Source organism: Lissotriton vulgaris, chromosome 11 (assembly GCF_964263255.1).
Source record: "Lissotriton vulgaris chromosome 11, aLisVul1.2, whole genome shotgun sequence".
NCBI lineage: Eukaryota > Metazoa > Chordata > Amphibia > Caudata > Salamandridae > Lissotriton > Lissotriton vulgaris.
The window spans coordinates 376,725,441-376,738,339 of NC_141699.1; the positions used below are offsets into that span (position 1 = coordinate 376,725,441).

Here is a 12,899-nt window from a genome sequence, read left to right on the forward strand (position 1 = left end):
TCTCCTGTATTGTGCGTTAGGCTTTGGATCTGCCATATTTCCTTCTTTCTTTATTTGTTCGTTCCTCTTTTTCTTCTTCTTTTGTTCTCTTGCTTTATCTTCCTTTCTCTTTTGTCCCTTGTCTTCCCTTTGTTTTCTTCTCCTTTTGCTTTGGTTTATTGTAATCTTTCCACTTTCCTTTTTTTTTTTCTTGTGTGTCTCTTATTATTTTCTTGTCTCTTTTTTTTTTGTTTATTTCTTCTTTGTCTTCTCTTTCTGTTCTTTTCTTTTCCTTTTTAGCCTTTCTTATGCTTTTCTTCTCTTTCCTTTATTGTTTTCTGCTCCTTTTTCCTTATTGCCTGACTCCTTGATGGCCACTCTCCTTATTTCTATGTCTTTTCCGCTTTTGTCCTTTTTTCTAAGATGGCCGCCGCTCTTCTCGCGAGATTTCGCGTTCGAGATCTCGCTTGCCTGGCCCCAAAATGGCCGCTTCCCCGTTCTCGCCTCTGATTGGCCTAGCCGCCTGATCTCAAAATGGCCGCCGAGACTCTCGCGAGAGCTCGCGCCTATTTGGAGATTTCGCGCGTCTCTTCGCGCTTACCCTAGTTTTGCCGGATTGTTCGTCAGAGGCGGTCGGGTGGGCTCCGATGTCGCTTCTTTTCGCTCTTCTTCTCCACTCTTCTTCTGCTTTTGGGCACATCCAGGGTGGGCACCTGGTTCTTCTGATGTCGACGGCGTCAGGATGCACGTCGGTTCCCTTCACACCCTTCGTCGCCAGTTGTCGTGTCTACGAGGTTGGCACTGCGCAGCGCAATCACTCACGGACACAGGTAGGTGCAATCACGCTTCTTTATTTCGGTATTATATACAGCTGGTTACATGCACGTCCTTCTCCTTGGTCGCCCTGGTCGAATCTGTCCTCTTCCTGTCCCCTGACCGGATGTGGTGTCCGGTGACCTGGTCACCTCCCTCACGACCCACAGGGTCCTAGTGTCTACTGTCCCTACTGTCCTGTCGCCTTGTCCGTCGTCTTTCTGTCAGGTCATGACAAAGACCAGCACTGCCACCTCCCATCACCAGTTGCAGTCAATGACAAGGAAGGAATGTGAACTGAAAGTAAATTGAAAACAAAAGTATAGTAGATCTATATAGCACCACGTGAGCAGGACCTTCTCCTAGGAAGCCTCGCGGAGGAGTCTCCTGACCAGAATAGTTTGTCAATTGAAGCCAAATGGTGCATGTTAGTGCAGTCTTTCATGTGTAGCGGACACCGATATCACCAAGAGGTGTGAATGGTTCCAATGAAATATTCCACAACTTAAGAGAATGCAGCTCTACCCAGCAGCTCTGCATTTCCTTATCAGCAAATCACACATTTGCCTATAGGAAAATGATGGGTCTGTTTCAGAACATTGTCTGCACAACAGGCAAACAAATTTGTGAAGCATGTAAATAGTGGTTCCCGGACACAGTAGGATTGATGGCATGCGCCTTGTGACAATTTGTTTGTGAAGGGATCAGTTATATTTGGTGCAGTGTTTATCACATACAGTAATAACTACACGCAGAAACGTTTGCACCCCTGTTAGATTTCTGGCAGTCAGATCTGCTGGAATTTCATAGGTGAAAAATCCTTGCTAAATAACAGCATTTGCATGCAGGGGCGAATCACTAGTGACTGACTGCACGACTGACAGACCTATCCGTGCTTCTTTGAACTAAACTAGCGCCCACTGGAGTTCCCAATCACTTGAACGTTCTCTTTGTTTCCACAGACCTTGCCTGTAGGGCCTCCTGTCTGGGTGCACACGTTCTTCTAGTCTTTTGCACACAGTATTATGCTTTAACCATTGTTGTGCTTGTGCATATTTTCTTGGGGACGTAGACTCTGCAAACATACATTTCAGGCGCTTAAGTGTAACATATACCACGAGGCCATTGAGACTAGAGCACAGTAGAAGGAGCTCATGACATATAGGTATGGGGGGGGGGTATTTTTTGCACAACTTAGATGGACTCAGCTATGAGATTGAGGGATATGAAGAGTGTGTGAAGACTTGGGGTTCATTTACACACAGTGCGATGAGATTAAGGGCACATAAACCAATCACGCCAGGCAGTTTTGTCATATGGCACCAGGAGTAGCTCGGGGTACATCGACAGTGTGAGGGGAGGCACCTGAGCAGACAGTGTGAGCGGTTTGATGGACATGAAGAAGTCATGTCAGGGGCTTCGGTCACATGGACCGTCAGGTTGAGTGGCTGTGGGTTCATAGACACGTTAAAGGGCTTGGGGCACATTGATAGACCCTGTGAAGAGCTTGAGGAACATGGACAGACCGTGCAAGAGACTTTTGACATCTGGACAGGTAGTGTAAGGGCCTGTGGACACATTGTCAAGCAGAATGAGGGGATGAAGGCACAGGAAGATGTGGTGTGAGAGTTTTGGGATACGTGGTCATTCAGTGTGAGGGACTTGCTGTACATACAACGGCAATTTGATTAAATTAGTGCACAAATACAGGTAGTGTGAGCGGATTGGGCACATGGGCTGAAACTATGAGTTTGGTGGGGTACATTGCCAGGCAGAGGCACATGAACATGAAGTGTGAGAGGTCTGTGTCCTACAAACAAAGTGTGAGAGGCCTGTGGCACATGAACAGTCTGAGAGGCCTGTGACAATGGACATAGTGTGAAAGGCCTGTGGCACATGGACAGACAGTGTGAGATTTTACACTATGGGTGCAATAATGAGAGAATGAAAGGAACTAATTTAAGGAAGCGAACCAGTGCTTTATTAGTTAAGAGTAAGGCAGTGCAAAGGTAACCATGGAAACGATTTTACAAATTAGGATGAAAGTCGTTAATATCAGTCTGCTCTTAATCGCAAGGTATATGTGCATTAGTTTACTTATGTAAATTACGGTAAATTTAACCTTGGCTCTTTGGTTTGCATAAGGAATAAACCCTGCAACCAGTGCAATTAACGGAGTTTTGTTGTTTGGCAGGTGGGGAATTCCAAGTACTATAACTACAGTTTATCCAGCAACGGCCGGGAGGAGGTCCATGGTGACAGCTACGAGAAAGACTACCTGACGGATGTCCTTGTAAGTCGGGGTTCAAAGTTCTAAGACATGTACACGAAAGAGGGGGAGCCATACTGTAGTGGCCATGGTAGGATTGTTAATGCGGGCACTCGGGCAATGCCCGAGGGGCTGGTCTCTGAATTCCAGCTGTGGGCTGCTTTTTTGAGCAGCCCGAGGGGGGCCGATTTGGCGGTTTCTGCATTGTTTGGATGCCACCAGCGGCCCAGTGGGTCCCTGAGTGGCCTTTGTGGAGGCAGATGGGCGTTCATTACCTCCCTTTTATCAATCAGCAGAGGTGTCACTCCCTTTCTCTTGCTGGGCCAGCCCATTAATGTATGCATATTGAGCGGGGGCAGGGGGCCTGAGCAAAAGTGACCTCACTTCTTTTCAGGTGTGTTTCACCAGTGTAAACTAATCTGTGCATTTTTTTTTAAACCCCCTTCCCTTTTATACAGTTTCACCGAAGCAGTGTTTTGCGGAAAGGCAATATGCAAATGTGGGCCACTTTGTATTTTAGCGGGTCCAGGCCGATTTTGAATCCCAATCCAACCCTGGTAGTGGCCCTGAACCAGGGAGCCATTCTCTTAATCTACTGGTGTCATAGATTTAACACCACAATGGCAGATTCGTGACCTCAGTACGTAGAACTATCTGCCGCAGAGGCAGGACTTTGCCCTCCAAAACAGCTCCCACCTCCTTGACTGGAAGTTGTCTTGGAAGTAAAAATCCAGTTGTCACAATTCCACTATGTTTGTACAGCATGGGTATTTTGTTTTATATTTATTATTTGAGCTTTTACAATAATGTGCTCATCCGCAAGGATCTTGTCCGCGCCATATAATACCTTCAAAATAAATATAAATAGTATAGGACAAAGTTGTAACCAGTGCTGCATGAAAGCATACAAGGAAAATAGAACCTAATAAGGGAAAGGGACAAGCAGGGTCATGGAATGATATCCAGTCCCATACAAGAAGCTGAAGAGAGCAGCGTCATAGAAAACCCATCCACAGGTGCAGGGCCGGACTGAGAACTCAAACCAGCCCTGGCAATTAAGTTGAACCGGCCCCGGTGGAAGTGAAGTGAAGTGGAGGGGAGGGGCTGGGGTATTGGGCTGGTGGGAAACATTGCTCCTGCTTTTGTTAAAGGGGGCTGATATTGCAGCACTGCTGGAAAGCCGGCCGCCAGTAACACCAACGGCCCCCATTGTTCCAAAACTACCCCCACCCTTCCGGCCCACCAGGAAATGACGGGTGCCCGCTACGGCTAGTCTGGCCCCAGCGCAGGTGGAAGTCGCGAAGCATAATTTCCACAATATATGGAATACACCTGTGCAGCAAGCCACTAACGCTAAATAGTTCTGGGACCCCACAATACACAGGACGCATAAACAATGCCCATGGAACCTCCAAAGCTGGCAAACAGTCAGCGGGAGGTGTGCAAGTCAGGACTCCAGGGGAAAGGGCCCCATTAGTGAGGGGGCGGGTTAGGGGGATGAGGGGGAGCAAGAGGACCCTGGGTGTGGCTGGGCACACTGAGTGAGGACAGGTGAGCAGTGAAGGGTTGCCAAATGTCTACTGGCCTGGGGTAACGCCAGTAAGCAGCGAGTTGTACCTGGAAGTAGGTCACACCGCTCAGCCACTTATCCAGTCGCTTCACGGGGCGACATCCCCAGTGAATCAAAACCCTGCTCTTTGGCAAGAGCATAAGCCAGTTCCGGATTACCAAATAGAAAAAGTAGGCACCGGCCCATGGGTCCCACTCCTTTTAGGGACCCCGCATCAACAGATCAAAATAATATTGATTTGATCTTCAAAGAAAATTACAATTAAGCTTTCTTAAACTGTTTGTGAAGGGGCTTTTTTCGACTGCCTAGGGGCCTCCACAAGGTTTAATCCGGCACTGGCAACAGCATAGCAGTGAGGCGCCGAACACCGTAGGGGACATCATTGACGTAGCCCACAAGGGCGTTCAATGGGGTTCTGGGAGGGCAAAACTCTGTAATGGAGGCGAAGGCCTCATAGACGGGGGTCAAAAAGTGGTCAATCGCACGGCGCTCCCACGCTAAGTGGAGAAAAGTAGCATTATCAACCCCGCATTGACAGCACCATGCATTGGCAGGTAGAACCATTTGGTACATTATGTGGAAGAACTGAACATGAACACACATAATCTATCATTTGGAAAAAGCTTGCTTGGGTAAGTCCGCAAAAGTACCGGCTTTGAGGCGCAGTAAGTGGTGGATCTAAATCATGCTCCCAGTTGAGATACGCTTTAGGTGTGCAGACAGGCGAGGTCCCCTGCATGCTCGCATAGAGACGTGTTATCAATTTCCGCGGGAAAGAGTTGGTTGGGAGCATGTCTAGAGCAGGAAACGTGGCGGGCACAGTTGGAAAGTATCTTTCAGCGCCCTGAGAAAACATTGAGCGGGGTATGTTATGGGAACGCATGTATGTGCTGCATCAAAACAAATTGTTCCGATGGGTAAAAAATGCCCATCGTGTGTAGCCCCAGACTAGTAAGCCGGAGACGTTTCAATCGTCTGCTGCCGATGGATGCCACAGGTGACCATTCAGGGCACTGTTCAGTGAATACAGGCAGACCTGTGCACGCAGCCTGTCCTACGCCCAGGTCACACAAGCAGAGCTGTCTACTGCCACACAAGGACAACGAGCTGGCAAGTATAGTGCAGTGCATAGCGGACAGGGAGCTATGTTGTTCGACTACTGTGGCTGAAATGGAGGTGGGTGGATCCAAACGGGCACAAAATGAGCTTGCGCACAATAGAAGTAAAGCTCCATGTCTTTCAGCATAAAGGCCACCTTGGGCAAACGGGAGAGTCGGCATCTCCCAGGTGATCCTTGGTTGTTTCCCAGCCCAAGCTAGAGTGACACGGTGTGATGTCATGGGTAAATTACCTTCCCGACATGTGGGTACTGGGCATAAACTCTCAGACTTTTGGTAGATTTCCAATACCCACAATACAGGTGTCACTCAAGGGCTGGGAATTAGCTCCCTGCATTTGAGGGGCACTTGTATGTGTTTTTCGTGCAAGACCACCTTGGCTTATAAAGCGGTCTGGCATGAAGTGTCTGATGCCACAAATTGTGGAGGACTGATCAGCCTAAATTTGCTGGCTGGTCCGGTTTCGTTTTGCCTGTGTCTACAACTACCCATATAATATTACCATTAGCTCCATTGATGACTCAATGGGAGGAAAGGCAGACTTTGCCTCTTAACCCCTCTTAGTGAGGCAGGGAAACGCATTAAGGCCCTTTATTTTCGAAAACTGCTCTCCTAAGTCTGCCACATGGTTTTTAGAATGGAGTGACCTGACGAAGGTGTAAACAGGAAAACTGACCTATTCGAGAATTTGTAAATAAGCTTCGCAAAGGCCAAGGGGATTGGGGCATTGTCAATTTCTTTGCCAGCCAGACATTACTCCTGTTCTGCTCCGACACTGACTGTGTATATTCCAGCCTTACTAGCCTTCTATAGGGAATTGCCTGGGATGTAAGTGACTCTTCCCCAGCCATTGAGGCCTGTTAGATGCTTTGGCCTCACACAAGAGACTGTCACAGACCTGCTTGTGTCTCTGAAGCATCTCCTGGTCTTTCAGAAAGAGAATTTAGACATGTGACTTGGAGGCCATTTAAGGTGTTGTCAGATCTGAAGCATTTACTGTAATGCGGCTAATGCCCGCTGGCTTTAACCCACATTTCCCATTTCTCACAAAGGGGACAACAGCTGATTTCCCACAGCAGAGCCTCGGTGGCTCCGCCATAGAAAGCTTTAGCTGACGGCCCCCCACCACAGCTCCTCCGGCTACCCTGCCTGGGACTCGTCCTGTGTAGCTGGGCTGTCTGTCATGAAAGCGAAAATATGCTTCAGTCTTGTGATCAGTGGTGGTCTTGAATATAAACAATGCTGAAAAGTCCCCGAAGCACAGGATGAAAAACCTATTTACGTCAGTGGTTTTATGTTTTTCTGTTTTTTTTTTAAAAAGCTCGTGTTTGGGGTTTTGCTTCCGACAAACAACAAAAAAATGCCAAGGAGGCCGCCATGACATGGTGGCACAATTGGCATGGCGGATTCACTCAAAGTGCACCCACCTTGTCAACAGAAGCACTTTAACAACATTTCTCTGCTGAAATGGCACGGAACTCTCCTGCTGCTTGGCTGGCAGAAGTGGGGTGCATCACCCAAGTTATTCGGCAGCTCGACCACCAATCTGAAAATGAACCCTTTTCTCCGGGTCAGCCCTAGCAGCCTTTTACATCCAGGAGTGCTTTTGAGTCCCTGCATTTTTGCAGTCTGACACAAGCAACACACTGCCAGTATAGGCATGGAAAGGACAAGGGTAGAGCAAGGTAAACCAGCATTGGCAAAGCCAATTGGTCTTGCCTTTGTGATCCTTTGGCTTTACATTGGTTTTCAGCCATGTTGCACAGCATCCCCAAAGCTGGGCAGCATGCCTGAAGTAAAAAAAATCCTTTAATGCGGCTGCCCATGTCATTCTGTAGGCGCTGGCGTTACAGACTGACTTCTTTATTTTTAGTTACAATCCGAATCGGATCAATAGCTTAGAAACAAAACATCCAAAAGCATTACAAAAAAAATAACGTGGGAATGGGGTGAAAGCTACAAAGGGTGAAGCAAGCATGTCAGTAGCAACATGGAGGATGGGTGGACACAGAAGCAGCACTGGGCAGGGCAAAGGACACTGAAGATCAAAGGGATGGTTGGAGACGTGTAAACAACACTGGGGAGGTCAGGGGGACACGGAAGCAACATGGAGGAGGGTTTGGCTGATACAACACAGATAAGCACTCAGTTGAGTGCAACAGAGTGGAGGTAGAGAGTCTACGAGGGAGGCAGCTTGAAAACACATGCATTCCCTTGGATTGCTGCCAAAGGAAAAAAATAGTTCCCTAACACTGAAGCATAGACACCAGGCATATATACACATGGTAAAGAAGAAATGCTGCATTAGAAGCACTAACACAAGGTTGGACACATTAAGACACAGGCAAATGAGACGGGCAAGAAAAGCCAACCAATGGTAAGCAATGGGTGTGCTCTAAACCCCTCTATGTACGTGGCAAACCACAATATACCTCGCAAAAGACAGCGCATGCATTGCCTGATAGGCTCGACTTAAAATGGAGGGCAGACTTACCAGGAAAACGGAATTTTGGATAGCTGTGGTAGGGTGCTTGCGGATTTCAATGGTGAAGTGCATTATTAGTGATAAGCCCACCTCAAAGACAGAAATAAAGCACTTTGCAACTCTGAAACACAAGATCGTATGTCAGTGTACCATTACTTCGTTCACAAGCAATCACTATCCGACATTGTCAATCTTCGCATTCCTTATCTTTCTATTCATTCACGAAATTCAGAATCCTTTAGCTGTATAAACGTACGGAAAAACCTTATGCAAAAATGTGGATTTCCTGTCTTTCTTCAGTAAGATAATTCATGATGAGCAGGGTGGAGTTTGTTCCGAAATACCTTTTGTGACATTTAAATATCAGCATCACTTTGTTTCAGAACACTTTACCACGTTTTATTATAAAATTATAAAAATAAATTACATTCGAAATGATAATTTTTCTAAAAATCCTCAACCTTGATACTGTTAAATAGCTTTCATTTTCTTAGAAGGCATACAATTACTTTAATGCATACACGCTGTTTATTTAAAATATTGTGCTATTGTGAAAAGAAATCCTCGCTCTAAATTGTTTTAATGAGAAATTCTTCTTCAAACAAATTTGAAATAGATACATTTCGCGTTAAAGCAACCAGTAAACAATCTGAAAATAGTAAGTGCATGAGCAGTTTTAAACAGAATTGCACATACTGACAAACATCACAAATCACTGTGGAAGTTTCAGGGTGCTTCCATTAAGGATTAAAGGTGAAAACTATCATGTATTTTCTTTTCCCAGAGGTAAGAGTACCTATGCTTTTTTTCGTTTAGGCCAATCGGACGTTGGATTTCCTCAAAAAGTTATCACGGCCTCCGTTCTTCGTGATGCTGTGTCCACCAGCGCCACACTCACCGTGGACCCCAGCTCCACAGTATAAAGACACCTACAACACCACCAAAGCTCCCCGTGGGGGAAGCTATGATGTCCAAGGAAAGGTGAGGCGGTGAATTTTAACATAATTACTGTATTATTTTTCAATTGCAAACTCCTGCTGTGGGTATTTATTTTTGTAAAAATAAATCTTTGCTAGGCATATTAAACATAGTGCCCACTCTGCAAAGTTGTGTTGCCTTGAGCAGAGCACATGTGGAAACCCCTCCGCCAAACCTGGTGGACTGGCAGAAAGTCCTCCATACTCTAAATAAGCCCTGTAGTATTCTGCAGGGGTAGGTGAGATCAAAGGTGCAGACTTTGGGAGAGAAAAGCAAGGCCTGTGCAAGATAAATTTAGTATTTAAGCGGGGGGCAGAGCGTAGTGGGAGAGTATGACATTTGGGGTGTGGAAGTTGGATAGATTCTTTAAGTAAATATGTTGCTGCCGTGTTGGTGTTACTTTGAACAGCTTAGTTGAGGGACTTTAGGAATTAGAGAAGAGAGAGTAAATGTGGTGAGAACGTCACAAGTCCTGACAAAAGCTTTCCTCTGTGTCACCTTTCGGTTACAAGAAGGGAAGGAGCCAAGACTAGAGGGCGACTATTTATCTCTTTTATTGCGTGTTACAGAATGATGAACACAAAAGAAGGTCTTAGGTCAGGCACGTTAACAAAAGTCCGGGGTCAGGTTTGTGGTCCTTGGGACACTTCCTGGGTCGAGGTCCGGGCTACTCCAGCACATGGAAGGAAAAGAAAAGAACAAGGCTTTTAGTGTACTGTACACTTTCTAGAGACTCTTGGAATAGGGAGGGAGTGAGGGAAAAGCAAGAACCACCACCACATTCAGTGGCTTGCAAACTGTTCTGCTAAACGAGGTGCCCCGGTGCTTGCACGGTCTCCTACCCGGTCCCTCCCTTCTTTAAACGCAACAACGAACCCAAACGAGCACGTACCTGGGAAAGCCACGCGTCCTCCTTCGCGTGGCTGGGCGAAACGCGGTGTCGTTGGCCTCCTGGCTTTACAGCTGCTGCCGTCTGTTTCTCCTCCGTCTCCGAAGCGGCACCTTCTCTGCTCCTGGTGTCGGCTCTCTCCAAGGACTCCGTCTCCACGGTGCTCTCCGCTTCCCGGTCGCGTTGTTCTCCTGGCGTCTCACTTCCTCCTCCCACGACGGAGACACGGCGTCTTCCGGGTCTCCCCTCATATGGCGAGAGTCCTCTCCTGATAGGTCCAAAAAGTCAGGTGGTCCAGATGAGAGGCCTTCGTCACGAACACAAAGGCTATCCTTAAAGGGCCCGTAGTAATCCGCCTGTTGAGGAGACGGACAATTTGTTAGCCCTGCCGGGGCCGAGCAGGGGACCCCCTGACACTCTGGTAGCTTATTCCGCAAGCGGAGTGGCGTCACCAGAGCAAGAGCTGAAGCTCAACCTAATCGTTGAAAACCGTTCAAAACCAATAATGTCTGCCATTTTCAGATTTGTTAGGAACTACACGTGACTTTAAGTATCGCACATTTAGTCACTGAATGTCTCTCATAAATCCACTGAATCTATAAAAATGTCACACATAAGCAATTTGAAACATTAGCAGCTGTGCTTAAATGGGTGTGATTTCTGATATTTATAGGTTTCCCTTGTCTTCATTGCTTGATTTGCTTACTAGAAAGTGTCACTCATATTTGTGGAAATGTCACTCATAATTTCACTGAAATTGTGAAAATATCACACATAGCATTCTGAAACCTTGGCAGTTATGCACTTCTGCAGAACCCACGCTGGATCACTAATGGTAGCTGGTGACCCCTGCATAAGCAAGTTCTACAATTTGAACCTCAAAACAATGCACAAAAATACGTATGTATTAAACATATACACAATTTATGGAATATTTAATTCTCTACAAAAAATGCAAAAAACTAAATTTTAATGGAAAGGTTGGAGTTTTTCAAAGTTTAGTTTCATTTTTAAAAGATGAAGGGATAAGCTAGACTTGATGATATCACTTTGTCTTTTTTGCTCCTCATGAAAGTTCTTTTTTTGTCTGCACATACCAGTGTTTCTATTGAGGCCACCAATCGTCCTTACTATATTCCATTTGCTTAATTGCACTGCCCCCATGAATCAAGTGAGGATTCAAACTCAATTTTTAGCCTTCAATTTCTAAGTCCATCACATTTGGAGCATTTTAACATTCAGTTTTGCATTTTTATGTGCACACAATTAATGATTGTTATTTAATGTTCTACAGTCACAGGTTTCCTGGGTAGGCTTCATGGAGCCCAGATTAGGAACAGATGGATTACACATTTAATATTCGGTTATGGTTGAGAGGTAATGTGATTTTTCTGGATCCATTGAGAACCTCCTGAACTTACACTGCAAGGAACTATTGTTGCTTGCACTTAATATGTTTAGGTCATGACAATAAAACAAAATGATAAGATTTGTGAAGGCCAGCTACACCTTTGAACCCAGGGAAGAGGTTCAGAGAATATTATATTCCTATATATAGGTGGCACTGGCAACAGGCGCACTTTTCTTACTGGTACTGTGAAGTTGTACCATTTCAAGATGACAGAAGCGGTTGGGATGCAGACTACTTCAGTGTTTAATTTGTGCTGGTGTTTGCCGGTGCTCAGCCCGGCACTTAATTATTTGCACTGGCAATTTTTTCATGACAGTCCATTACATTGTGGTGCACTCGTATTTTCAGAAGATCACATTTGTTTAGTAATGCAATGTGCACTAAAAAATAATAGCGGTGCATCTACATGGTATGGTGCTGGCATTTTGTTGCACTGATGGAGCAGTGGGTGATGCAAGTTGCATATACATCCTGAGCAAGGAGGTGTAATTGACAGACCTGTTGCTGCACACGGCCGGGCTTTGCTCCGCTGTGGTGTTCCTGGCCGGGCTTGGCTCCGCCATCCTTCTCCTTCACCGTGGTGTTCCCGGCCGGGCTTGGCTCCGCCGGGGGGACGCTGAAAACTCCAACCTCCAGCAGCCTCATCGCAATCGGACGCCGCCCACACAAGCAGGAAGCGCCGGGCGGCTCATAAAGGAAACCACACCTCATCGTCCCGCGGGACGCGCGCGGGAGCGCCCGGGGCTAAGCCCGGGCAAAGGGCGGGCCCTCTGTGGCACTCAGAGGCCTGAAGAGACTGGACTGGGCCAGGGACCCTGATTTACTTGCACCAACCCCTCTCTTTTAAAGTAACAAGTGAGACTTTGTTGTTTTAATCCTTTTTAACATTTATGTTTAGTCGCATTGCTACTTATTCACGTACTGTTTCTATTTAGGATGTCTAAGGCTAAAAATGATAAAGCTGCTTCGGGCCATAGCACCATTGACAATTACATGGTTAAAAAAGTCACTCAAATCAACAGTGAACGTCGGGCATCTCTAGGGAAAGGGCCCCCTGCTACATCACTGGGTGAGACACCGCCTCCGATAGCGATGGTCGCTGAGGGAGAGGCCAGCGTCAATGGTGCTGCCAGAGAAAACCCGGTTACACCGATTGTGGTCAGGGCTGAGGTCCATCTAGAACACCATGATACTTCTAGTGAGGATTTGGAGGAAGTTCCGCCAGCTATAAGTCCGGTTCGCAACTGTAGGCGAACACAGATAAAAGGGGGTGGTAAACAGAAGAAAAAAACGGCTACTGTAGATTCTGCTATTGTTAATGTCCCCCTTTGTGTTTACTGGAAACAAGGAGAACAAGGAGAATAACTTAAATGCTAACATTGCACAA

At 46.5% G+C, this 12,899-nt stretch overlaps 1 protein-coding gene across 1 annotated transcript in view; it reads left to right on the forward strand.

Annotated features, from left to right (window-relative positions):
- Nucleotides 1–12,899, forward strand: part of LOC147679807 (uncharacterized) — a 582,063-nt gene that overhangs the window by 85,856 nt on the left and 483,308 nt on the right. Inside the window, exons 5-6 of the mRNA XM_086943363.1 lie at nucleotides 2,987–3,085; nucleotides 9,051–9,215. Of these exons, the coding sequence (XP_086799489.1) occupies nucleotides 2,987–3,085; nucleotides 9,051–9,215 (264 nt within the window). The remainder of the gene's footprint in view (nucleotides 1–2,986; nucleotides 3,086–9,050; nucleotides 9,216–12,899) is intronic.